The following is a 24,821-nucleotide window of genomic DNA, read 5'->3' as shown; positions in this document are numbered from 1 at the left end:
CCCAGTGGCTTAAAACTCACACCAGGTGCGTGTGCGTGCGTGCCCAAGATCCCGAGAGGAGAATGGAGAAGGGATTGCGGCGTGACCATCCCCTCTGGGGGGTGATTTCTCGCTTTCTGTCTCTATGTCTCTCTCTGTCTGGCTAGCGCACGTGCCCTATAGCAAAAACTCTCCAAAAAAAAAGAAATTACTGTTCTGGAACTATAATGCCCAATAGGAAAAAAATCTGACCAATGATCTTTTAAATTTATAATAAATTTTACCTTTTAGATTTATTTATGCATCTACAACCTCAGTCTATGATTGGAATTGATATTCAGCTTTGGCACTTCAGCCAAATAATTTTATTTATTTATTTATTTATTTATTTATTTATTTAGGAGAGGTTTTTGCTAGGGCGCGTATGCTCGCCAGACAGAGAGACAGAGAGACAGATTCTGATTCTGTCAACAGATAAACTAACCTTTGATTGTAAACTTTAAATAAGGTATGTACAAACCAGATTCTCTGACAGAATCTGCACTGATCTTCAATCGATTTATAAATGCTTTCTTCTTAACACTTTTAACCTACGCCTGTGCACAATGACAGCACCGCCCATGCTCAGCCTGGCCACCAGTGGAATACCAGGTCCCGCTAATATAAGTAAATAAATGCAAGTCCTACTCTGCTGGACCTCTAGCATGTTCTCTGGAATTGGTAACCACCATGGGCAAGCCCTCTCAGATCCGGGGCTTCCCCAGTCAAGGACAAGCTCTGTAGATTGCACTCTCCTCTCCCCTCCCCCTTTGCCCTATCTCCCTGAGACTCAGCTGTTGGTCTGGCTGGGCCTCCTGAATGTCTGGTGACCTCTTCCTTACCACATGGAACTGGATCACCACTGGGGCTGTTCCAGAGGTATGAGTCCCTCCCCACATGAACATCCCAAGGCACTGTTAATGTACAAGCTCTGGAGACTCTCGCTAACTTGTCCTTTTATTGTAAGCCTCAAACAATGTATGAAGGAACCAGACCCCTGCCTTGGAGATAGAGAGTCCATGCTGAACGTATAGGTGACGTGCGTCTTCCTTCATCTTAACACGCATAACCCAAGCCTATGCCCGTGGTGCCACAGACCACTCTCCACCCAACTCAGCAGTGCATCCTTTCCGATGAAAGTAAATTCATGCCGTACCCTGCTGGGTCTCCGGGTATGTTCTTTGGAATCAGTAAGCATTTTAGGGAAGCCCTCTCAGCTTTGGGGCTCTCTCTGAGACCCTCCCCCGATCCTTAATTTTGCCCATAAAAATGTGTGTGGGGAACTCCTCAGGGAGACCAGGTTTTTCCAGCATGAACTGCCTGCTCTCCTTGCTTTGCACATGGCAATAAAGCCACACCTTCTCTCACCACATCTCGAGTCCGTAGTCTGACTTATGCAAATGAACCTGGTTTGAGCTCAGAAAGGGAAACAGAATAGAGTGTGTTACACTGAATTGCAAAGATGAAATTAGTCAAAATTCAGACTGACAGGAAGTTTACAAAACAACCCAGTTCTTCAACAAATACATTAAAAGAAAGAAAAATGATAGAGCAAGAGCCTATAGGTTAGAAGAGACCTAAGTATAACCAATCACAACATATGCATCTTAAATGGATACAGACTCAATCAAATAAAAGTATCAAGTAATAATAGTAGATATCATATCAATAAATCATCACATTTTATGTTAATAATCACATTATTTATGATAAAAAGAGTTATTTTTTAAAAGAATTATTTTATTTATTTTACTATTACTATTTTTTAGTTTTTTTCTGGAGAGAGACAGAAAGTGAGAAGGCAAGCCACCAGATCCAGGATTCGAACCACAGTCAGCCATGTGGGAAACCAGCACCTTAACCACCACACCACCTGCTGTCCCCAAGAGTCCTTCTCTCTAAAGATATGTAATAAAATTTTTATGGAAGAAATAATATGATGTCTACAATTCGTTTCAAAATGATGTGGACAGGAAGAGAAGAGGAGTAAACAGGGTGTGGATGGAGCACTGGTTCTGAGGCCGAGTGATGGGAAACAGTCACTGTATCATTCTGTCTACTCCTGTAGGCATATGTAGACACATCAAGGGGTCTTTCCATAGAATAAAGGACAAATATCGTACATATATATTCTATTATTCAAATGTTTATCTACTCTGTTATGATGGGTAAAATACAAATTCAATTCTAAAATAATACTGCTCTTCCCCAACAAGGTCAGGGCCCAGAAGGCTGGAAAGCAGAAATGAAGTAAGCAGTGGGGCAAAGCTGTGCTACTGAAAAGACCTGACAAAGTTGAAGTCAGTGATCATGTCAAATCCTTGACAAAGGTGTTCATCCAGGAGCTCCCAGCACCAAACACTTGAGCGTTAGGAACAATTTCGCATCACCTCTGCAATCTCCAAAATTAAATTCTATTCTGTCCCCAATTCTAAACATAACTAGCCTTTATTATGCCAAATACTAATACGTGTTTTTTAAAGTTAGCAATGCATTTCAATTCTAAACATAACTAGCCTTTATTATGCCAAATATTAATACATGGTTTTTAAAGTTAGCAATGCATTTCATTGTTATAGGAAGATCCCAAAATGGACATTTTCAAAGGAAAAAAAATTAACAATGAGCTATGTACATGCTTCAGCTAAGTAAATACAAGAGAGCTACATTTTGAGAATGTAATCAAATGGGGAGAGAATATGGAAACAAAGGCACAGCCAGGACCTAAAGCAAGCCATCAAAATGCGCTGGTTTGCAAATAACTCATTCCTTACCCTATTACATCAATCACCTTCAAGAGTTCAGAGTCAAGCAGCATGGAAGCAGAAATAGGCTCCCAGAGATTATCACTTGCTATGATTTTCACTTTCTGGAATCCTTGATAGTTCAGCATTTTTCTTAACACCTTTCAGAGAGATAAACAAAACACAGGAAAGGATACAAATGAGTTTTTAGCTCATTTTAGTTTGAATTACAATAAAATAGGTACAATAACTTCAAAAATAAGCATTCTGGAAAATATTTCAATATTATTTCGCAGTAGAAATGTGTTTCCAGTGGGGGGAAAAATAGTATTATCATTAAAATAATCTGCCTTGGGTGAGGTAGTTAAGGCACTGGACTCCCACATGTCCAGCGCTCTCCGAGTACCAGTCCTAGTGGCCTGTAAATCACACTGAACACATGTGCATGTTTGCCCAAAATCCCAGAAAGCAATGGAGAAGGGACTGTGGCATGGCCATACCCCTGGGGGGTGATTTCTCACTTTCCCTCTCTCTCTTTGTCTCTGTCTCTCTCTAGAGAGTACATGTGCCCTATGGCAAAAACATAAAAACATTAACAATAATAACCTACCTCATAAACATGCAAGATGGGGAAAAAAATCAAAGGGGTAAAATCCTTTTGGAAAGACCAGCAGATGACCTGGTAGTTAAGGCACTGGATCCCATATGGTCAACAGCACAGTTCGAACCCCAGACCTGGCAGCTTGAAAAAAATGACAGGTGTATGTGCATGCATGCCCAAAACCCAGGAGGAGGATGGAGGAGAAGGAACTGCCATGAGACCACTTTCCCTGGGGGTTCTTTCTCTTTCTCTCTCTCTCTCTGTCTCCAGTGACCACATGTGCCCGGTAACAAAAATTTTTCTTTAATTCTTTTGAAAGGATATTTCCCTTTGATTTAAAAAAGTATGTTTAACTACAGAAAGGATCAGTAGAGAGGAGCAGAGAGCATAAATAAAAACCATCAAATAGTACTGCCTGGAAAGAATCACTATTAATTTGATATACATTCTTCTAGGAGTTTCATTTTCAGATATAATAACAAAATAGGGATTATATTAAAAATACTATTTGATAAAATGCTTTGACCTATCATTTTAAGTATTTTCCAGTGCCTTTAAATATTCTGCCATTATCAAAAATATATTAACATCTTGTACCATACTAGAAGTAGACATCAGAAATAGGCCACTCTTATCTTCATATCTTTCACACTTATCAACAGGACAGAAAATTAAAAATCAACATATAGGGCTGCCCACTCACAAAAATTAAAAGTAAAAAGCTGTATTCTCACAGGAAATAAGTCAAGAAACACGGACTGAGCGCCTTCTGTGTACTTAGTACTGTGTGTGGCCCCATGAGGCGACAGAAGAAACACAAGAGGGAGCCCTCGGCCTTCGGTGGCAAACACTCACCAGGACATCATAACTAACAGGTCAGGCTGGAAGATCAGAGAGCAGGGACATACCGAAATGTATGGGTTGTCCATAGGTAAAACAAGCATAGACAAAGAAAGACATCATTTCTGCCAGAACTAGGAAGACAGGATTCATAGGAAACAGTTCTTGGTGAACGGATACAAATTAAGCCCAGAGCTATTACAGCCCTAAGCACTTAAAAGTGCCTGCTACACAGTTAGCAGGTACTCAATAATAGCAGTTGGATTAATTAGGTTAAAAAAAGAACAAAGAATTTCACAAACTCTCTTTTTACATTCTAACTTTTCTGAGCTATGTAAATTCCCAATTAATATGCTCTTTTAAGAGGCAAATAAAATCTCTAATTAAATCCATGGTGCACTTTACAATGGATGGTTTCTTAAAACTGATGTAAGGTAGTATTCCAGAAAATGCAATAAAAATGAGAGTGGCAACCCCAGTTCATCTTTCAAACAGGTCAGCTGAGCTCTAGGGCACCCGGGATGCACTACACAGAACTACAACAGTAAACAGACCAGTTCTCAAGATTCAGCAGGGTTTAGAGCCCCCACCCCTCTACAGGGGACAAAGGGGATAAATCTTGAGTTTTGTCACATTGAAGTTCTTTCTTATTCTTACAGAGAAAAGGGAGGGCGAATTACTCAAATTTACATTTATCACGATGGATATATCTGGTAAAATTGTCTGTTTACTTTTTGAATACAGTATATTTGAATAATATTCCAAAATGTAGAAATGTATATAAGCTGTGATTTATAAATTCCCATCTCAAAGTCAGTATGAATAGCTGCATTCTTTGAGCAAATTTTATCTAACATATTGTTGAATGCTGTTTTTGTTTCCCTTCCAAAAGCCAAAGCATATATGAAAGGCCTATTTGTAAAACAAATGAAAGAGAAGCTCTTCTGGTTGAACTCAATGAAGGTCCAGAGTCTCACATACCCATTTTCTTCCACCACCTTCAGAAATTAGATGGCATTTTCTAGAAGCAATCTTAAAATTCTAAGAATAGCACTGAAAACTAGAGTAAAGCATAAATATAACACAAACAGTTAAAAAAAAAAAAACTTAAAAAAAATACCCTTGTCACCTTTACATAAATCACTTATTTGTATCATATTTAGTTCTATTCCTAAAAATCCTTGTTCTTTCCTGGCATCATTTTAATATGCTATATTAAATATATATATTTATTAAAATGATCCAACCTGGGGCCTGCAGGTGACATAGTGGTTAAAGGTGTTGGGCTCCCACATGGCCAACTGCAGTTCAACACCTGGACCCAGTGGCTTGCTTTCTCAATTTCCCTCTCTCTCTCTGTCTCTCTGTTTTTCTCTGGTCAAATTAAAAAAATAATAATAAACAAAGTTAAAAAAATAATTTCTTTTAAAAAACCATCGTTATCAACCTGAGCACCTACTTTCATTTGTCATTACTGAACTCTTTACAATAGGCCTTTCAACAAACAGAACACAGATCCCAATAAAATACTGCAAAAATGACAAACACAAACTAAAAGTTTTTATATCCTAAGACATTTTGCTGCAGGAAAACTAAAGGTTAAGAGAAAAAGAATTGATGCCTGAATGGTTTAAAACACTAAGAATGAGTCTTACAGAAAAATTAGTTTTTCAACAAGGTAAGTTGAATCAGAATGCACTGGCACTGGAGAAAGAGAGAGACAAAGACAGAAAGATGGTGAGAAAGAGAGAAATCACACCCCAGCGAGGATGGCCATGCTGCAATCCCTTCTCTGTTCCCCTCCTGGGACTTTGGGTATGCATGCACATGCACACAGTGTGAGTTTCAAGTCACCAAGTTCAGGCTTCAAACTGCAGTTGGCCATAAAAGAGTCTAGTACCTTGGCCACCACGCCACCTGGGGTCCCAGTGTTTCGTTTCTTAAAAAACATGAATAGTGGTAAGTACTTCATAGAGGCAGCTGTAAGAATTAAATAAATATTTATGAAAAGCAGTTCAAAGAAAACACTTTGCAAATGTTAGTGGTTATCTCTTTGCTAATCACAAAGAACAATACACTACAAAACACAATCTAGTATAATAGGCATTCCAAAGAAGACAGGAATGGGAATTTATGCTACAAATTATGATACCATGAAACAAAAAAGCTACATTTCTCAAAGTCATCAAAGTCTCAAATGATGCAACTGTTTTTACAATGTTTACAGAATTCTATAACTAGTAATTTTTTTTTTTTGGAGAGGTTTTTGCTATAGGGTGCGTGCGCTCGCCAGACAGAAAGCAAGAAATCACCCCCCAGGGGGGATGGCCACGCCACAATCCCTTCTCCTCTATTCTCCTCTCGGGATCTTGGGCACACACGCACACGTGCCTGGCGTGAGTTTTAAGCCACCGGGTCCAGGATGCGAACCACGGTCGACCACGTGGGAGTCCAGCGACATAGCCATTACGCTAACTGCTTGTCCCACTAGTGAATTTTATTTTTGTCACAGGTAGCAAAATGCATAACTATGCTATAAAGATACCAGGTACATACTATATAATCCAGCTAATTTCAGTGTGTGGAGCCATAAAGAATTACTCACTGATAACTTAAAGACAGATATTTAAACAGTACAGACCTTGATATAATTGATGTCAAATGCCCTCTCGTTCCAAATCTGAAAAGCAAGATGTCAAAGAAGACTGAATTGAAAGTTTTTGCATGTCAGAAAGCAGACATTATCATTAAGGTGCCTCTTCTCCCGTTAGCTTTCAAATTCTCTGATAAACCAGTTTTCTTAGCTTACGCAATATCCTGCCATAGAGTTTATAGTTATTTATAAGACAACATAATTTATTTAAATTAAAATGTTATTTTTAAAACCTTAAAACATTTAGAAAATATTTTTCAAAATGTCCTTTATTCTAGAGATTTCTGGCAATGGAATATTCATTCATTCATTCAACAAACATCAACAGTGCAATGCATGCCAGGGACTATACCAGGCACAGGAGGATGAAAAGATTGGGAACTGCTGTAATAATTCTAACAAGATCCCTCTAGGCATATTCAAAAGTCACGTTAGTAAGTACACTGCACATAAGGAATCGTTTTAAGCACAGAGAATCACAGTGACATGCTAGATCACAAAATCAAATTCTTAATGAGAACAGATAAAAGGAACAGATACCGATCTCTTAGGTTTAGAATTATGAAGCATGGGGCTTTAGAAGTGGAAGAGAATTTCCATGACTTTCATTTTGCAGTTGAGAAAACAGTCAATAACAGAGGGGAGTCTAAAGTCCAGGTGCTAGTTCTGTTTATTCCAATGATAAAGGAAGGAATTTCTTATCAGAGAAGATCCTAAATAAGATGTCAATCAACTATTATTAAAAACACCTTCCACATGTGACTAAACCATAATAGAAAGCTATCAGACCCAGGTCTACATCTGGTTTCACTATGGGCTATAAAAATGCCCTGACATTCAAGAAAGTTCTCAAATACAAACTGATTTTTAGTTACAATTGGCTTCTAGCGTCCTACAGCCCTGGTTCACCCTCATAGCCTGTGTCATCCTGTGATACTGCAGTTTATTCCGGAGTCTGACTCTCTTACTAACTCCTACAGAGTTGATTAATCTTAATACTCCCAGAACATCAGAGTCATAGTTCTGTAATGCACAGAGCTTAATATGGTGTCAGAAAAGCCGAGAGGTATTATTTTTCTATGCAAAAATGTATCACAACTTTTCCAACAACCCAACGAATTGCTTGCTGATAAATCTAAGCCATGATTGCATGATAACTTTTACATGTCAGTTTTGAAAGAATGCATATGAATAATGTTGGCTTAGTCACAGTGGTGTAGGCAGTAAGGTTTCTGCTGTATAGTGCTGGGGTTGGATTTCTGGTTGAACTGAATATACCAGACACATCACACACTTCTGGGTACCTATCTGTCTCTTTCTCTGTATCAATAAAGCAAGAAAGAAACATAAAAAACAACCACCACCACCACCAAAAGAAGACCCACATGTTCATGGAGGCCTACTGTGTGTATGTATAAAGCCCTGCAGGGTAAAATGTAGTCTGAAGCCTACCTCCAGCCTTCCTACAGACCAGCTGGAAAAAACAATATCATGTTTTATACTTTTTGAATTGTTAAAGGATGTTAAATAACAGTTTAGGACAGGGAGAGGCAGATTTCAGTTGGCTTGCCAAAACTGGTCTACCATCTAAATTTTTATAGCCTGAGAGATAAAATTAGTCTTTAGTTTTCCTTTTTTGGGGGGGAGAGGTTTTTGCTATAGGGTACGTGCACTCGCCAGAAAAACAGAGAGAGACAGAAAAACAAAAAGCAAGAAATCATCTCCCAGGGGGGATGGTCATGCTGCAATCCCTTCTCCTCCATTTTCCTCTTAGGATCTTGGGCACACACGCACATGTGCCCAGCCTGAGTTTAAGCCACCAGGTCTGGGACTCAAACCGCAGTCAATTACATGGGAGTCCAGCGACATAGCCATTACGCCAACTACTGGTTCCCTGTTTTTGGTTTTAGAAAGTTACATTATAAATGGTTATATAGTTACTTTAAAAATATCTTAATACTGCCTTTGGGGGTCAGTAGGTGGTGTAGTATATAAGGCACTGGAGTCTCACATGGCTGACGAAGTTTCAAGTCCTGGACCCAGTGACTTGAAACTCATGAGAGGCACATGAGTGTGCATCCCCAAAATCCCAAGAGTAAAATGGAAGAAAAGGGATTGTGGCATGGCCATCCCCCCTGGTGGGGGGAGGGATGATTTCTCACTTTCTTTCTTTCTAACTCTTCTCTCTGTCTCTCTGGCGAGCACATTTGCCCTGTGGCAAAAATATCTCCAAAAATAAAAAATAAATAAATAAATAATTGCCTTCCAGCCCATGAATGCAAAAATACTTATACTCCAGCCCTTTAAGAAAACGTATGCCAATACCTGGCTTAGGACAACAACAGAAGACTCACAAAATAAAATAAGAATGTTCATTAAACTGTAAAGGAAATATAATATTGTCAGAGCTAAAGAAACTCGAGAAAGCCTTGAAGAAGAATTGAGTTGGTTACAACAACAACAAAAATGTAAAGAAACAGTTCAGAGAAGGTATGTACACTGAGTATACATATACCTTCAAAAGTGGTAAGAATTTGGATGGGCAAAGAGGGGGAATATAATAAAAGATTACACATAGTTAATTTGTGTTCCTGACAGATGCCAATAGAACCATCTAGTTTTGTGCCACAAAACAGTTAATCTGCTGGCAAAGTGCCACAGGATCGAATTACTTTGAAAAGAAACAAATCAATGTTGGAAAATGAATTATAATGTAAATATGTTACTAACTCCAACATAATCAATGTCCAGGTCGTGATAATGCTTGGCACCCGCAATCCAGGTGACGACATAGTAGGCAGTGAGCTCCAGGTTTACGTAAGGCCAGTTGAAACCTTTTCCCAGCCATCCAGGGAAAGACCACGGCAACCCTGCAGAGAGAGAGAGGAAGGGGCAAGGGAGGAGCGGTAAGACAGGGCTGGCACTGCTGAGACAGAACAAAACCCAACAAAGCAAAAAGCATTTAAACAAAAAGCCAATATAGATCTGACTAAAGAAAAGGTTATATAGCGAACCATACAGAAATCCCTGGAACACCTTCCAATCCATATACACAAATTCCTTATCGATCCCTAGTCAGGTCCCATAGTTGCAAATGTTCTTCCAAGAAAAGGCAATAAATACAAACAGCTCTCTCAAAAGACACTTATCGATAGAAAGAAATGTATCATACATTTTAACTTAACATCCCCACTCTCAGGATGTTTAAAATTCAACATCCATTCTCTGAGGTCAAAGCAAAGAAGTCCTAAAGGTTTATGCTAAACTACTCCTATGACTTAAATAAGATACAAATTTCTAATTCATTAGTAAATCTTGAATTCTAATTCAAATAATTACTTAAAGCCTTAATCAATCAGGCAATCAAATTTAACAAAACTAGTTTGTCCTATATCAATAGAAATGCCAATGACTAGATAAAACAAAATACCTTTGTTAAGTAATATACATCAAATAATCCCATAGTCTTCTAATAACCCTGATTATTATTTTTAAGTTAAAAAAATGAGAAGAGTAGAAAAGCATTAACTACATTCTAAATACAAATTCTGCTGCTAACATATTAAAATAAGCTTAATATTGGGTCATGAGGAAGTCATGATGCATTTTTGCATAGAAAAATACATCATGACTTTCCTGACAATCTAATGTTAAATTATTTCACTGTTAAATATATTACCACCCTAGTTCACCACAGAAGAAAATAAAAATTTTTAAAAATGCTTGTTTTTCTAAACTCAGAAGAAATGCCTAAATGTATCACATTAAGAAATGTGACATTAAAACAATGCAACATTTCAAAATGATGAAACGCTAAATACAATCTGAAGACCCACCATGTGTAACTCTTTGTTAGGACAGGGTTTAGCATGCCAGATTAACCTTGGAAGCAGACTGATGGGGGAGTATTTACTGAATTCAACGGTACTTTTACTAACCAAAACATTTCTGGAATCTTTTACAAAAATCCATGTAGAAGAACACTCTCATACACTCTCATTCCTCAACTTCTTCAATCAAGAAAATATTACTCTTATCCTTTGATTGTGGAGACAATTATCTTTTTTTTTTTTTTGAGAGGTTTTTGCTATAGGGCACATGTGCTCACCAGATAGAGAGAGAGACAGAAAGCAAAAAATCGCACCCCCCACAGGGGATGGCCATGCTGCAATCTCTTCTCCTCCATTCTCCTCTCGGGATGTTGGGCACATATACACACGTGCCTGGCATGATTTTTAAGCCACCAGGTCTGGGACTCAAACCATGGTTGACTACATGGGAGTCCAGCGACATAGCCATTATACCAACTATTGGTCTCAATCTTTTAAATGTTTTAAGACTTCTAAAGTTAAGTCTTTAAAATAGTCATTAATTTCATTTAACTTGGTCTGAATGTAAGCCAGTTTCAAAAACTCAAATTCATTTCAAACGAGTGGGGCATCCCCACTGTGGATGTTTTAAATACTTCATGGGCTCTGTATACACTGCTACAGAAAGGTAAAATGTGTACAGTCCCATTTGAGCAATTATCCAATGATCCTACTGATAGAACCTAAGTTCCTAGGGACGGGAAATGAGGACTGGGTTTTCTACTGTCTCCAGTCTCTTGAATACCAACCAACACAATACTGAGGTTCAAAAACAAACAAATACTTTTATAAGTACCTCTTCTAGAAATGGGATTTTACTATGGCATAAATTATACAATTCTATAACTAGTATTGCCCTTTCACAAATTTTGGAGGGATTTTGTAGAGGAAAGTAGCTTAGTATCAAAGAAAAAAAAATACAAGCATTTTAAACCTGACTTGGCCATTTGCAGTCTAAGACCTTCAATCAATTTAATAACCTCTCCAAGCCTCACTGTTTCTTCTGTAAAACAAAAAGAAAAAAATTTTACTCCAGAGGTGTGAATTATAATTATAGAGGGCGAGATGGTGGCAGAATGGTACAAAATAAGCTGTTTTCTCTACAAGGCATTCCCACTATGCGAAGGTTCCTGATTCAGGTCTAGAGCCCTCCCTGAGTACGAGGCACACGCTTGCCGGTGATCTAAAGCTGTGAAGGTTGAACGTGGATTACCATATCAAGACCCCATGGGGGTTCTCTCTTTTTCTCTTTCTTCCTTCAAATAAAAAAATTAATAAAAGAAAAAAATATATATATATATATACATATCAGGGTAAAGAAAGAATCATGCCTGCCACACAATTTGCTGCTGGTAGCATACTGGTGGTATTAACGTTATTAGTACTTCAGTATTAATAGAAACTACACCAGCATGATTCAGAATTTAAAAGTTAGAGGAAAAGAGACTGTAGAAATATTACAAACTTCACTTCTCACCAATGAGTGTAATATTAGGGTTCCTCTTCTTAGCTTCCTTCATCAACCACCACTCATATCCTCGGAAGTAATTCTCATCAAGCGCATAGTGCATGTGGGAGGGTTCAGTGCCATCTGAGTAGAGGAGAGCAAAACAGAAAGGAAATGATCCATGAATGGGGCTTCCAGGGCCACTCTCCCCTTTTCTCTCTCTCTCTCTCTCTCTCTCTCTCTAGCACACACTCACATGTATACATACACACACACTTTTCACAAAGCAGTATTCCATTTCTAATCTTCAAAGTTGGGCAAATAATAATATTTAACTTAAGGATGAATAATCCAAGTATATTATTTTAACCTTTTCATAAGTCTAATCATTGCAAAGGTATTAAATAACAAAACCATCATTTTCTACTATCAGCAGTATTAATAGAAATGTTATCAATTCATAGAAAATTCCTAGGATTGGGATCAGCAGATGGCATAATGTTTAAGTTGCCGGACTCCCACATAGTCAACCGCAGTTCAAATCTCGAACCCAGTAGCTTAAAACTAACTCACAGTGGGCACATGTGCATGCATGCCCAAAATTCTGAGAGAATAGAGGGGAAGGGATTACAGTGTGATCATCCACTTTCTGTCTCTGCCTCTGTCTCTCCAGCAATCACGCATGCCCTATAGCAAAAAGTCTTTCTCTCTCTGTCTCTCTCTCTCTCTCTCTTTCTCTCTCAAAAACAAGCAAAGAAAATTCCTAGGACTACATTCTGCTGGGCTTTTGATGTTTCTGAGGTTCTCAAATTCCCATATTCAACTTTAAGTTGACATTACTTCAATTATTTCTAGCCTTTCAATTTTAGATGTGAATCCCTGGGCTCCTGAGCCCCAATTCTCCTATTATTCTACATCTTGAGCTCATAACATGTCTTCGTATAGCACAGAATAGGCAAAAATCCCCACCAAAGCAATAACAATATTCTACACTAAATCTCTAGCTAGGTGAGGCAATGAAGCAGGAAACTGACATCAAGGTCTTCGTGTGTTCTTATATTTCACAAAAAGTGCCCTTGCCAAGTTGAGCCTGAGAAGAATAGAGACTATTCCCATTTCTTCTCAACAGTAAACATCAGAATTCACAAAAACTAACTGCTTATGTATCTTAACCTCCAATTTAGCTTTAGCACATGAAGCTGGACAATCATCATCAATTTAACACAAGTTTAGACAATAAAATACATGTCTTCTTGCAATAGATTAGGGAAAGTTTCCATTATGGGAATTGTCATTTGGATTTTTTTTTTTACATTTTTTTCTTTCAACATAAATTAAACACTAATACCACCACATAGATATAGCTATAATATTAAAAAATTATTTCCAAATCACTAACAAAAACACAAGTCCAATTATGTGTTGTTTAATGACAGGGATACATTCTGCGCAATGCAATTTAAGTGATTTCATTGTGGTATGACCATCATAGAGTATACTTGTACAAATATATGTGGTATGGTCTACTACACACCTAAGTTATATCGTATACTCTTACAACGTCATGTGTGTGGTCTGCTGTTGACTGAAACTTCATTAAGCAGTACATGACAGTATGCAGAAGGTACTCTACAGTTCATTATAATGGAATCTGACCTATAAATGATAAGCTATATCTAATCACTTAGAAAGTTAAATAAGTTTTTCTTCTTTCTGGAAATCAGAGGTTTACAAACTGCTGATTGATAACATGTTCCACAAAAAGCCAACAAAATGGTGACCATGAAGACTGAAGATTGAGTGGTTAAAATAATTTTGTCCCGAAAGGAAAAAAGACTTTATATAAATATGTATGAAATAAACAATTTGAAGTCTGAATACTGTTTTTGATAGACAATTCGTATTTCTTATAATTTTTAAGTAATTACAGTAAAAAAAAAACAATAACTAACAATCTACAAAATATTTAGACTCCAAAGAGTTGGTATTATTTATTTTCTGAAATTGTACATGATACGGTATAGAATAAAACGCTGGGGGGATAAATTTGATTTCACAAGCGCTTTTACCTGTTGTCTGCCCATCACCACCTATTTCAACTTTCAGAATATGCAGAGAAGCACCAAAGTTTGGCTGTGGAAAAAAGTAACAGAATTAACACTGTGCTTCATCACATGAAGCTTCAAGACAATTTCTAATTACTGACTTTAGCTTTTTTTTTTTTTTTTTGAGAGGTTTTCACTATAGGGCACGTGCGCTCGCCAGACAGACAAAGAGAGACATAGAGACAGAAAGCGAGAAATCACCCCCAGGGGGAATGGTCACGCCGCAATCCCTTCTCCTCCATTCTCCTCTCGGGATCTTGGGCACGCACGCACACGCGCCCGGCGTTGAGTTTTAAGCCACCGGGTCCAGGACGCGAACCGCAGTCGACTACGTGGGGGTCCAGCGACATAGCCATTACGCTAACTGCTGGTTCCCATTACTGACTTTAGTTTTATAGGTGAGAAAACAAAAGCAAAACTTCAAATAACAAGTTATTTCAAAAGGAACCTGTCATTTTTTCCAAAAACTAGAAATGTGAAGCACGTAAAAATTCTAAGGGTAAAATTAGCATACAGTTTCCAAAATATCACAGGTATCATTAAATAATTATTTTTTCATTACCTTAAAGAGATAATCCAATATTTGAGAACGATAGGGCTCTGGATAATTTACTAGAAGTCGGGAGGTTGCCTTAGAAAAATAAATAAATAAATAAACATATCAGTAAAACAAATCCAATCATGAATGCTTGTCTACAGTGTTCATTACCACCACCTTGCGTCCCCATACCTAGCGAGTTCTCGGGCAAGGCTGAACTGTCCAAAGTCAGTTTCTACATTTTTTTTTTGCCAACCCTTGTTTTGAAAATCACTAGATGAGTAGAGCCACTGTTTACCTACTAGAGGAAAGATTCTCTTCTGCTGGGATGAGGGTTCTCTTTGAGGTAAACTTGCTAATTATATAGTTGAATCTCATGATTAGAAACTTATCTTAAAGCTTAGGTTTTCTATCTTAAGACTATTTTCAGTAACAATATCTTTGGGCTACAATGGGTAGGATGAATCTCGGGTCATTTTTCACCTCAATGTCTTACAGGACAGTAGCATAAGCAGAAGGCCCAGCCTCAGTGATGTAATCAGTACCGTACTGAACATTAGTGCCGGAAGCCATGACTGACCATGGGTTTGGAATTCCAGCCTCTTGACTTGAAACATGCCAGGCACATGCATGTGTGTCCAAGATCTTGAGGAGGTAGGGGGCTGGGGTAAAGGGATCTCAGTGTAGCAAGACCCTGTCAAAGGTGCTTTTCTCTCTCTTTATTTCTCTTTCTCATCCTCTATAATGAGTAAGATTTTTTAAATTAAAAATATATGTATATTATAAGCAGCAATACTGAAAGGAAACACTACTCCTTATCTTTATAAGTTTTATCTGTTACTATTAAGGATGCTCACACAACAATTCCCTGACCAGATTATAGTAAGTAAATCTCACACAAAACTGGCACCAGAATGCATGGGAAAGAAAGAGTTGGAAAGTAAAAGGACAATAGTTGATCATACATAGACCATGGCCAATGACTGCTTGGAAAAAGAAATAACAAAACCAATAACTGATTGCTAATTTGTCCTTCAGAAAACAATAAGCAAGGCAAATAATAAAGGTAGGTTTTTAGCATGAAACATGTATGTCCCTAAACTAGGAAGCCAGACAACCCTAGGTTCAAACCACTGACACTGCCAGGTGTATGACAGGAGCAAGATACTTGATCTGTATGGACTCAGAGTTCTATTTTATAGTCTCATATAAGCTACCACTGACATTTTGGTAGTGTTCCTGTCTACTATCTCACACCCAAGACCTTCCCAGACATAGGGAGCTACTCGGCAGTCTCCCATCCCATTTAGCTCAACAAAAGCATTCTATCTAAGTCTACTCCTTCTGCATTTGCTATTTCATTAAAGAACAACATCTGCCCGAACCATAAATTTGAGATCATCCTTTCATCAAACTTCCCATCCATCTTCAGTCACCAAGATGTCCTTACTTCTCTCAAATCCATCCCCTGCTCTTTAGTCCCACTGACTTAACCTAGGTTCTCCACACACATTAAAATAGTATAAGTGGTCTCAGGGCCACCCCCCTTCCTTTATAGTCTATCCTCCACACTACCCAAAGCACACACGTAATCATGAATCTACTATGTTTTAACCTGCTAAGGTCTTCCCTTTCCAAACCACTTTCAAGATAAAGTTCAAATTGTTCCATTTTGTACCCAAATCCCTTGATCATCTGGATTCTAACTCGAACAGTTTACCTTTCTATCTACACATATTAAACTACTTTTCATCTTCTTTCTGTCTTAATGCACCCATAGCCCCATTTGGACAACTCCAATTCATACTTCAGTCTTCAGCTCAAGCTCCGCCTCCTCAAAGAAGGATGCTTTCTGCCATCTCTCCTTTCTTTTATGCAATTCTTTCAATAACTGCCCCCTTATTGTTCACCTCACTCTCTACCTTCTTCCATTGATTCTCTCAGCCTTGGGTTAAAGTCCTTCTGCTTAGGGGAGTCTAATCAATAAATCTCCATTTTGGTGATTAGAGTCCCCAACACTTCGCAGGCCACCCTCAGATGCTCCATGTTTATGGCTGTTCACTGGATGGAAGTTAGAGTTACCTCTATTCCTTGGAGTTAGAATCCTTAGCACTCCATTCCTTTCTCAATTCCAATTACACTGGATTGAAATTGGGTGATCAGTTTAGCAGGAAGTCCCAGATTATTTTATTTGCTGATATCCTGGCCCCCTGTAATCTATTCCCACACTACTCTTACCACCTTTGCTAAACTGCATGCAGCCAGGAACCTCAATTGCCCTGCCTGGCATTACGACTCTATCACTGTCTCCAGGACCTAACCGACTTTCGCCCCTGGGTTGTTTGCTCCACCACTGCAGGGATAAACACTGGAAGGGATGGGACCAGAAGGACCCGGTCCTTCTTTACTATTATCACTGCCTTGACAGGTGGCACCAACTGGAAACTAAAATTCTTTCTTTACCTTTGGTTCCTGAGAAGAAATCGAAGTTGTCTTCACCTGTTTCACTCAGTATCCTCAAGTCTTATCTCTCTCCTTGAGGCCTCTGACTGTTGGCAGTTTGGTAACATCGTCCCTTGGTACCTCTCATTCCTGAACCAGAATCCTAAATACTCTTTTCTATTCCTGCAAGTTCTGATACATCCTGGCCCTCAGGCCCCTACTGTTATGTCTACTCACCTCACCTCCCCTTTCAGCTACCCTGTCTGTTCAAACATTTCCTTTGTCAGATACTCTACATAGGTGTCCAGAAGTTTCACTTGGCTAGTCACCTATCCATTGCCCACGTGCGTGACCAACAAATTGCAAAGCTCCCTTCTAAATAATAAATGAATACGTGGTCCTTACCCTACTCTCCTCTCTGGAAGGGGAAGTGGGGAAAGACCTTGCTTGCCCAAATTCAGAACACCTCACTGTCTTACAGGCAATCCTTTCAAAACTGGGGACCACAAGCATTCCAAAGGACTCTTTTCTAGGGCGCCTCTTAAGTAACTAGAATAAATTCAAATGAGATGGACTGCAAAGAAGGTGTTTCCTACAACACAGCCCGGCCCCAATACAGGGTTTGTCGGTATGATTTAATGGCTCATTAAATTATAATACTGTCTGACAACTCAATCTGTTTTTCAAATGAGAGAGGAAGAGGGGGGATGTCTCTCTATCAGGACACAGAACCAAGGAACAATTGTAGGATGTACTTGGCCCATATCCACCTTGGGTCCTCAGCGTTACCTCAAACATCCTCAATAATCCAGTTGGGGGCATGCCTCTAGGAAACATCCTCCAGAGCCTACTGGAACCTCCAACTTTGAGGGGAGTTCTCAGGATACTTCCATTCAAAGTACCAGCTCATCCCAGAACTCTCTAACAGGCTCACGGGACTCTCCTCCTCTATACCCTACCAGCCCCAAATTATACCCCCCTGCTTCCCAGAGAACTTAGTCCCACTAGCAGTGCCTGAAGCAGAATCTCCTATCAACCTCAAAAAGAAAACCTATGCTCACTACATGTGGGTGCTAGTGAAGAGGGGGGAACTCTTAGGGCACACGCACCCCTTTCCATGTCTGATTTAGCCTATGCAAGAAGAGATTTGGCTAATTTTCAGCAGATTCAGGGAAATTTTCAGAATAACTTATTAAATTATGTCCTTATATTCAACCTGGTAAGATTTACACCTGTTATTGTTCACCTGCTGTACAAAGTAAGAGAAACAGACCACCCTGGGTTCAGCTAGAAATATGCTGATAGTGTAGGCACCTGTAACCCAAATCATAACATCTATCAGGTAGTGGGAGATGTAGTCCCTAATCAGGACCCCCAGTGGAAGTATCAGTGGAGTGCCCAGGATCTTGAACAAAAGAATCCCATGATAATTTGCTTAGTACAGAGTAGGAAAAACACGTACAGTTAAACCTGTGAGTGATGACAAAGCTTAGAGAAGGGACTCAAGAAAAGGATGAAAACCAACTCCTATTTCAGGGCCAACTGACAGAAGCAATTAGAAAATATACTAGTGTAGACCCTGAGTTCCTAAGGGTGAGCCATCCTGGGTATGCGTTTCATCACCCAGTCCACCCCAGACATTAGAAGGAACTATAAATGGCTACTCTGGGATCCCCGGTTCCTATAAGTCAACTTTTAGATAGAACCTTTGGAGCATTTAACAATGGTAATAAGATCAAAGAAGCAGAAAAGACTCAAAGAAATAAGCAGAAAGCACAATTGCTGGTGGCTGTTTTAATCAGGCAACAAACCCCAGAGAGACTACCCTGAACTGAGACCCGGAAGGCCCAGACTGCAGCCCCCATCACACCATTCCCCTAATAACAATGGTTCTCATCATTGTAAGCAGGAGGGTCACTGGAATATAGAACAGCCCTAGCTGGCAAAGTGCCCCAGTGGATCCTGTCCTCTTTGCAAATGCAAGGGGCACTGGAAAAGGACTGTCCCCAGTTCTGAAAGGAACTTGGTGCAAGACTGCTGAGGACTGATAGAGCCCGAGGCCCCTATGGCTCCTGCTGAGCATTTTACTGTCATTCTGGGAGATCCTCCATAACCTCTGACTGGGCTGGGAATAATGAATTCTTATTGGATATGGGAGCTGCTAACTCTATTTTGACCCATCTTCCACAGCCATTATCTCCTCAATCCTGTATGGCCAATCCGAGTTTAGATTTACCCCTTCCCTCACATTCACCTGTGGAGATTATCCCTTTTCTCATAAATTCTTACTCATGTCTAAACATCTAGTCCTCTCTTAGGATGAGATTCATTTGTCAGACTGCAGGCCACAACAAAAATCCTTAAAACCGGAAAACAAAGCCTAGAAGAAAACCAGCAATGTTTTAGTCAAAAGTCATAAAATGCTATTTCACCAGTTCAGTTTCATATACTTAATCTATCTTCTGTTGTGGTTTGATCTTCCCAATTAAATTCTGGGATATAATATTCAACTCCAGATTTGTCCCTACGATTAAGTTAGCCATATATTCAAGGAGCCAGAAGATGGCATAGTGGTTATGTTGCTGGACTCCTACTCAGTCCAAGTCCTGGACCTGGCAGCTTCAAAACAACACTGGGCATATGTGCGTGTGTGCCCAAGATCCTAGGAGAAGAATGGAGATGGATTGCGGTGCAGCCATCCCCCCAGGGGTGACTTCTCACTTTCCCTCTCACTGTCTCTATCACTCCAGTGAGCACACATGCCCTATGGCATAAAACCTCTAGGGGGGACAAAACCCAAGAAACCATATACCCAGAACAATATTCAGGCATGTTCCTTTGACCTGGGAAGTAATCTTTGGTGTCCTGGGGATACACCAAACCAAAAGGGATGCACTTATTGGTGATATCAAATCCCTGCTAACAGTGCCCTGCATAGTATGAAAATCCAGTCCCACTTTCCTGCCACCTTTCTAAGATTTTTCCATGTCTAACTGGGCCTTCCTTGTTAGTAGAAACCTCACCTGTCAGGAATGAGGTGAATCAGTTCCCTTACTGGTCTAATGACTCACTGCCCCTAAAGACTCCAAACTGCAAAGACTTTGTGACCCCACTGGGATATGTCTTCTATGTGGTCACCCACATGGCCCCACCTCAGGGTTGACAGTGGCCTACCCTTGCTTAGAAAACACTTGGCATCAAGGGGAATGCTGTCTGGTCACCTAATTCCTAATGATGTCACCTTCTACAAACCTCCTAAAGTTACCAGCAAAGAAATGAGAGGGCAGTTGGACTCATTCTAGCTGGGATCATGGCCCGCCACAGCAGGGAGGCTTTATCTATCATGAGGCTGTAATTACTAATCTCACAAAAAGCATCAAGACTATAGCTCAGAAAACTGCAGAAGCCCTTGGTGATTTAAGGGTATCTTTAGAATCATTAGCAAATGTAGTCCTTGATAACTAAAGAGCTCTAGATTACATCCTTACCAAAAAAAGTGGGGTATGTAAGTTATCAGCTCTTCCCACTGCACATGAGTAATACTCTGGACAGGTGGTGGTTAATATCCACGCCCTTTACTAACAGGCCATATAGCAAGACAGATACAATTAAGAGCCAGATTATAACAACATATGGATTGTTGCTAAATCAATCCTACCTTCTATAACCTAGTTTCTACCCCTCTGTGGGTTCCTCGTGGCCAGACTCCTACTATCGATCTTTGGCCCATGCCTATTTAACTTGGTAAAGTTTGTATCATCCAGAGTACAACAGTTCCATAAGAAAATGATGGCCACACAGGGATTCTCACTGCTACCACCTACTAATCTTGGTGACTATGTCCCTCCACCAGGGACCTGAGATCGGGTTGCTAGAGATTTCTATTCCACCTCTGATAAGCAGGGTCAAAGCTCATAAACCAGTAGGAAGCAGTTTCAGAAGATGGACCTTCAACTCTCTACATCCCCTCAAAAGAAAGGGGGAATAAAATCTCTGAGGAGAATGAGACAGGAACTCGGCAGGATGAGACGTGTAAATACTGGATCACTGATGGGTGTTGCCTAAACAAGATGAAACCCAAATAGCACTTGAAGATAACTCTGATCTGACTCCAAAGTTCATTATGGCCTTATTATATAACACTAGTCTGTAAGGGTCTCAGCCCAGGCAAGAGAAATGCACCTTACTAGGCTCATTTTTAGCCATGTGCAAAAGCACACCTGCTCAGTAAGACTCCATGATTCAACCCAGCAGATCTTCCCTTTCCCAGAAACCATGTGCACAACCTTCCTACATTCATCACCTTGTTAGTCTAAAACAAAAAATCTTGTGCCAATCCTGTACAGGCATGTTCCTTCTCTTCAAAGTAGTCCTGTTGTTGTTGGTTCACCTGATAAATCTACTTTCACTCTTGACCTTTGGCTTGCTCTTGAATTATATCCTGTGTGAAACGAAGAACCCAAATAGTCCAGGGCCCAAAAAGGGGTCCTATCCTGCATCCACACTCTTTAACACAGAAAATACCAGCTTTCAACAAACACATTACATTGTTATGCCATTACAAACATATAGTCACACCCAATACAAAACATTAGTCAAAGGCAATATAACCAAATGTTGAAATGTACCATTAAGCAATAACGAATAATCAAATCACTAACCATAGTGCCTGAATACGGCCTAGAGCATCTTTAAATGGTATAATGAATCCTTAAGAAATAATATTGCTTCATGCAAAGGCCTTGAAATAACTTCCTCCTCCCTAATCCCTAAAATGGAATGCTAACGATCATCCTCCATACTTCACACCTAGCCTCACAATGCTCCTACCAGGGATGTTTCACTATACCCCTAGGAAAGAAACTGAGGTAGAGGCAAAATAACTTACCAAGGCCATACACTGAGTGACCAGACACAGAATAGACCCCTAGCAATCTTCATTTGAGTCCACATTCTTAAACTACTATACCATACCACCTTCTCTGATATAAAGATTCAATTAGAGCAACCATTTTCATTCATTATTGATTGAGTTTCAAAGATGAATAACATACTCTACATAAGATCACTAATAATTGCCGGATATGCTAGCAAATTAAATAGGCATTTCCAATTCTGAGTTATGAAATGATTCTTCTCATGTTAATTAATAAGTTTATATTGAGTTAAGTAAGCATAATAAAGCCAAATATTTACATTTTTCAACAAGCCTATATACTAAATGTCATATAATAAGTAAAGGTATCGCGAGAGAGATGGGGCCTCATTTTATGCAACACTGGCTATTTTAGGTTTAGACCAAAAAAAAGAGAGAGAGAGAATGGTAGCGGTAAAGAACAAACACATTTACTCATTGAGCTACAGGAACTAGTAGTAAGGCTGCAAATAATAGTGTAACAATCAAGAAAGCTCCTATTAGTTAGTCGAAAGGCTTTTTCCCTCCAGCACAAAGTCCTACCTGTAATCAGGCTGCGGGTCAGGTTACCCACAAAGCGATCAATCAGATCAATCATGCACGCTAGTTAACAGTTCAATTTAAGGATGCAAACTCTGTCTCACTCAGTGCACGACCACCACCAAGAGGTAAAGAGTTTACTGTTACCATTTTCAAAACTTGCTATAGATGTGATCTAAGATGTAAAACAAATGAAAAATCTTCTCACCCAGAGGTCTGCCACTATAAACTCCATGGGCCCAAAAGTTACAAACAGGAAGGGGTAAAACAAAGATAAAGCTTACAAAGAGCACAGGATATGGAAAAGCAAATGTTGTTAAGGAGTCAGGGAAGCTCCCAAATCTGGGATCCACCTGTTGGCATGATCGGGAAGCTAAGGAAAATGACTAGCTTTGACCAGTCACAGTTTTACGCAAAGCTGGAAGTGCCCTCATACTTGCTTGGAATGCCCACATGAAAAGAGCTCATCCCAACTGTCACAGCCAAGAGAAGCCTAGGAACACAATGTAGTGTGGAATCCTGGAGCAGCACTGGATAAAACTAGGGAAATGTGAATGAATTATGGAGTTTAGTTAGTAACAAGCTATCCACACTGGTTGTGAGAGATACACCATCCTAATGTGGGGTGCTGATAATAAAAGAAACTGGCTATGGGTATATGAGGACTCTCTAGTCTTTGAACTTTTCTGTAAATCTAAAACTATTCTTAAAAAAAAAAAAAAAAGCTGCACCCCTACTTCTGAGATGCTTACATCAAGAAAAAGATCTCTATGGGACCAGCAGTTGGTATAATGGCTATGTCACTGGACTCCCATGTAATCAACCATGGTTTGAGTCCCAGACCCAGTGGCTTAAACTCATGCCAGGTGCGCGTGCATGTATGTGTGCCCAAGATCCCGAGAAGGGAATGGAGGAGAAGGAACTGCTATGTGGCCATCCCCCCTCAGGGGGTGATTTTTTTGCTTTCTGTCTCTCTGTGTCTGTCTTTCTGGTGAGCAAATGCACCTTATAGCAAAAACCTCTCAAAGAAAGAAAGAAAGAAAGAAAGAAAGAAAGAAAGAAAGAAAGAAAGAAAGAAAGAAAGAAAGAAAGAAAGAAAGAAAGAAAGAAAAGGAAAGAAAAGAAAAAATGATCTCTCAACACCTATTATGAGAATTAACTCATCAGGACCAGCAGATTGGTAATGATTACGTTGCAAGACTCCCACGCAGTGGACCACAATTTGAATCCTGAAACCAGTGGCTTAAAACTCAAGACAACCGCCTGGGTATGCATGCCCAAAATCCAGAAAGGAAATTAGAGAATGGATTGGAGTGTGCCCATCCCCCTGGGGGGTGATTTCTTGCTTTCTATCTGTCTTACTCTGTCCCTCCAGCTAGCACACGCGCCCTATAGCAAAAATCTCTCAGGAAAAAGGGAGTGAGAGAATTAACTTATCTATTTATTAAAACACAGATTCATTGGCCCCACTCCAGAACTAGTCAAAACGTAGAAGGGACTACAGAATCTGCGTTTTTAACAAGCACATCTAGTGATTCTCGTGCACTTGAAAGTGGAAAGTCAACATTTCCCAACTCTTCACATAGAAATAGCCACCAGTGTGGCACATGGAACTGGCCCTTCCAGAGGGTGGTTCAGTCTCTCCGTATTGACCCTCCGCTGAGCAATACACCTCCAAAAGTAAAGTATCAGTGTGTAATAATGTAGCCTCCCATACATACACACACACACACACACACACACACACACACAAATCCCATATATTTTAGCGTGGGGCCCTTTATCTTCCTAAAGACCTTGAGGGGCCAGTCTCTCGCCTCTAAAGAGAAATAAAAATCTCTGTGGCGCTCGCACCTCTAACAGAGCCCGACCGCAGCCTGCGCTCGTCCAGCACTCAGTCCCTAAAATAGGAAGGGACACAACTATAGCATTCCTTGGGCGCCCTCTTTCCCATACAAAAGCTCTCGGGCTCCCTGGTGCGTTCCGGGGAGACCCTCCCCGAGTGCGCTGCCCCGGCAAAGAGCCCAGGTCCCCTGGCCAGTGATGAGGCGTCAGGCACTGCCTCGCCCCGTCGTACCCGCGGGACGTCCGGACCCTCCCCTCTCCGCC

The 24,821-nt window shown here is 39.9% G+C and overlaps 1 protein-coding gene across 3 annotated transcripts in view; it reads right to left on the bottom strand.

Moving 5' to 3' along the window:
- GALC (galactosylceramidase) overlaps positions 1 to 24,821 on the bottom strand; it is a 63,398-nt gene that overhangs the window by 34,888 nt on the left and 3,689 nt on the right. For all 3 annotated transcript variants that reach the window (XM_006164702.3, XM_006164701.3, XM_014582616.2), the window contains exons 2-7: positions 14,840 to 14,908; positions 14,242 to 14,305; positions 12,203 to 12,316; positions 9,587 to 9,726; positions 6,845 to 6,883; positions 2,793 to 2,923 (exon numbers count right to left, since the gene is read on the bottom strand). In XM_006164702.3, coding sequence (XP_006164764.2) covers positions 2,793 to 2,923; positions 6,845 to 6,883; positions 9,587 to 9,726; positions 12,203 to 12,316; positions 14,242 to 14,305; positions 14,840 to 14,908 — 557 coding nt within the window. The remainder of the gene's footprint in view (positions 1 to 2,792; positions 2,924 to 6,844; positions 6,884 to 9,586; positions 9,727 to 12,202; positions 12,317 to 14,241; positions 14,306 to 14,839; positions 14,909 to 24,821) is intronic.

Source organism: Tupaia chinensis, unplaced genomic scaffold (genome assembly GCF_000334495.1).
Source record: "Tupaia chinensis unplaced genomic scaffold, TupChi_1.0 Scaffold143680_1, whole genome shotgun sequence".
Taxonomy (NCBI): Eukaryota; Metazoa; Chordata; class Mammalia; order Scandentia; family Tupaiidae; genus Tupaia; species Tupaia belangeri.
Note: the sequence above shows the minus strand (reverse complement) of the source record. Positions and strands in the feature narration are given on the sequence as shown.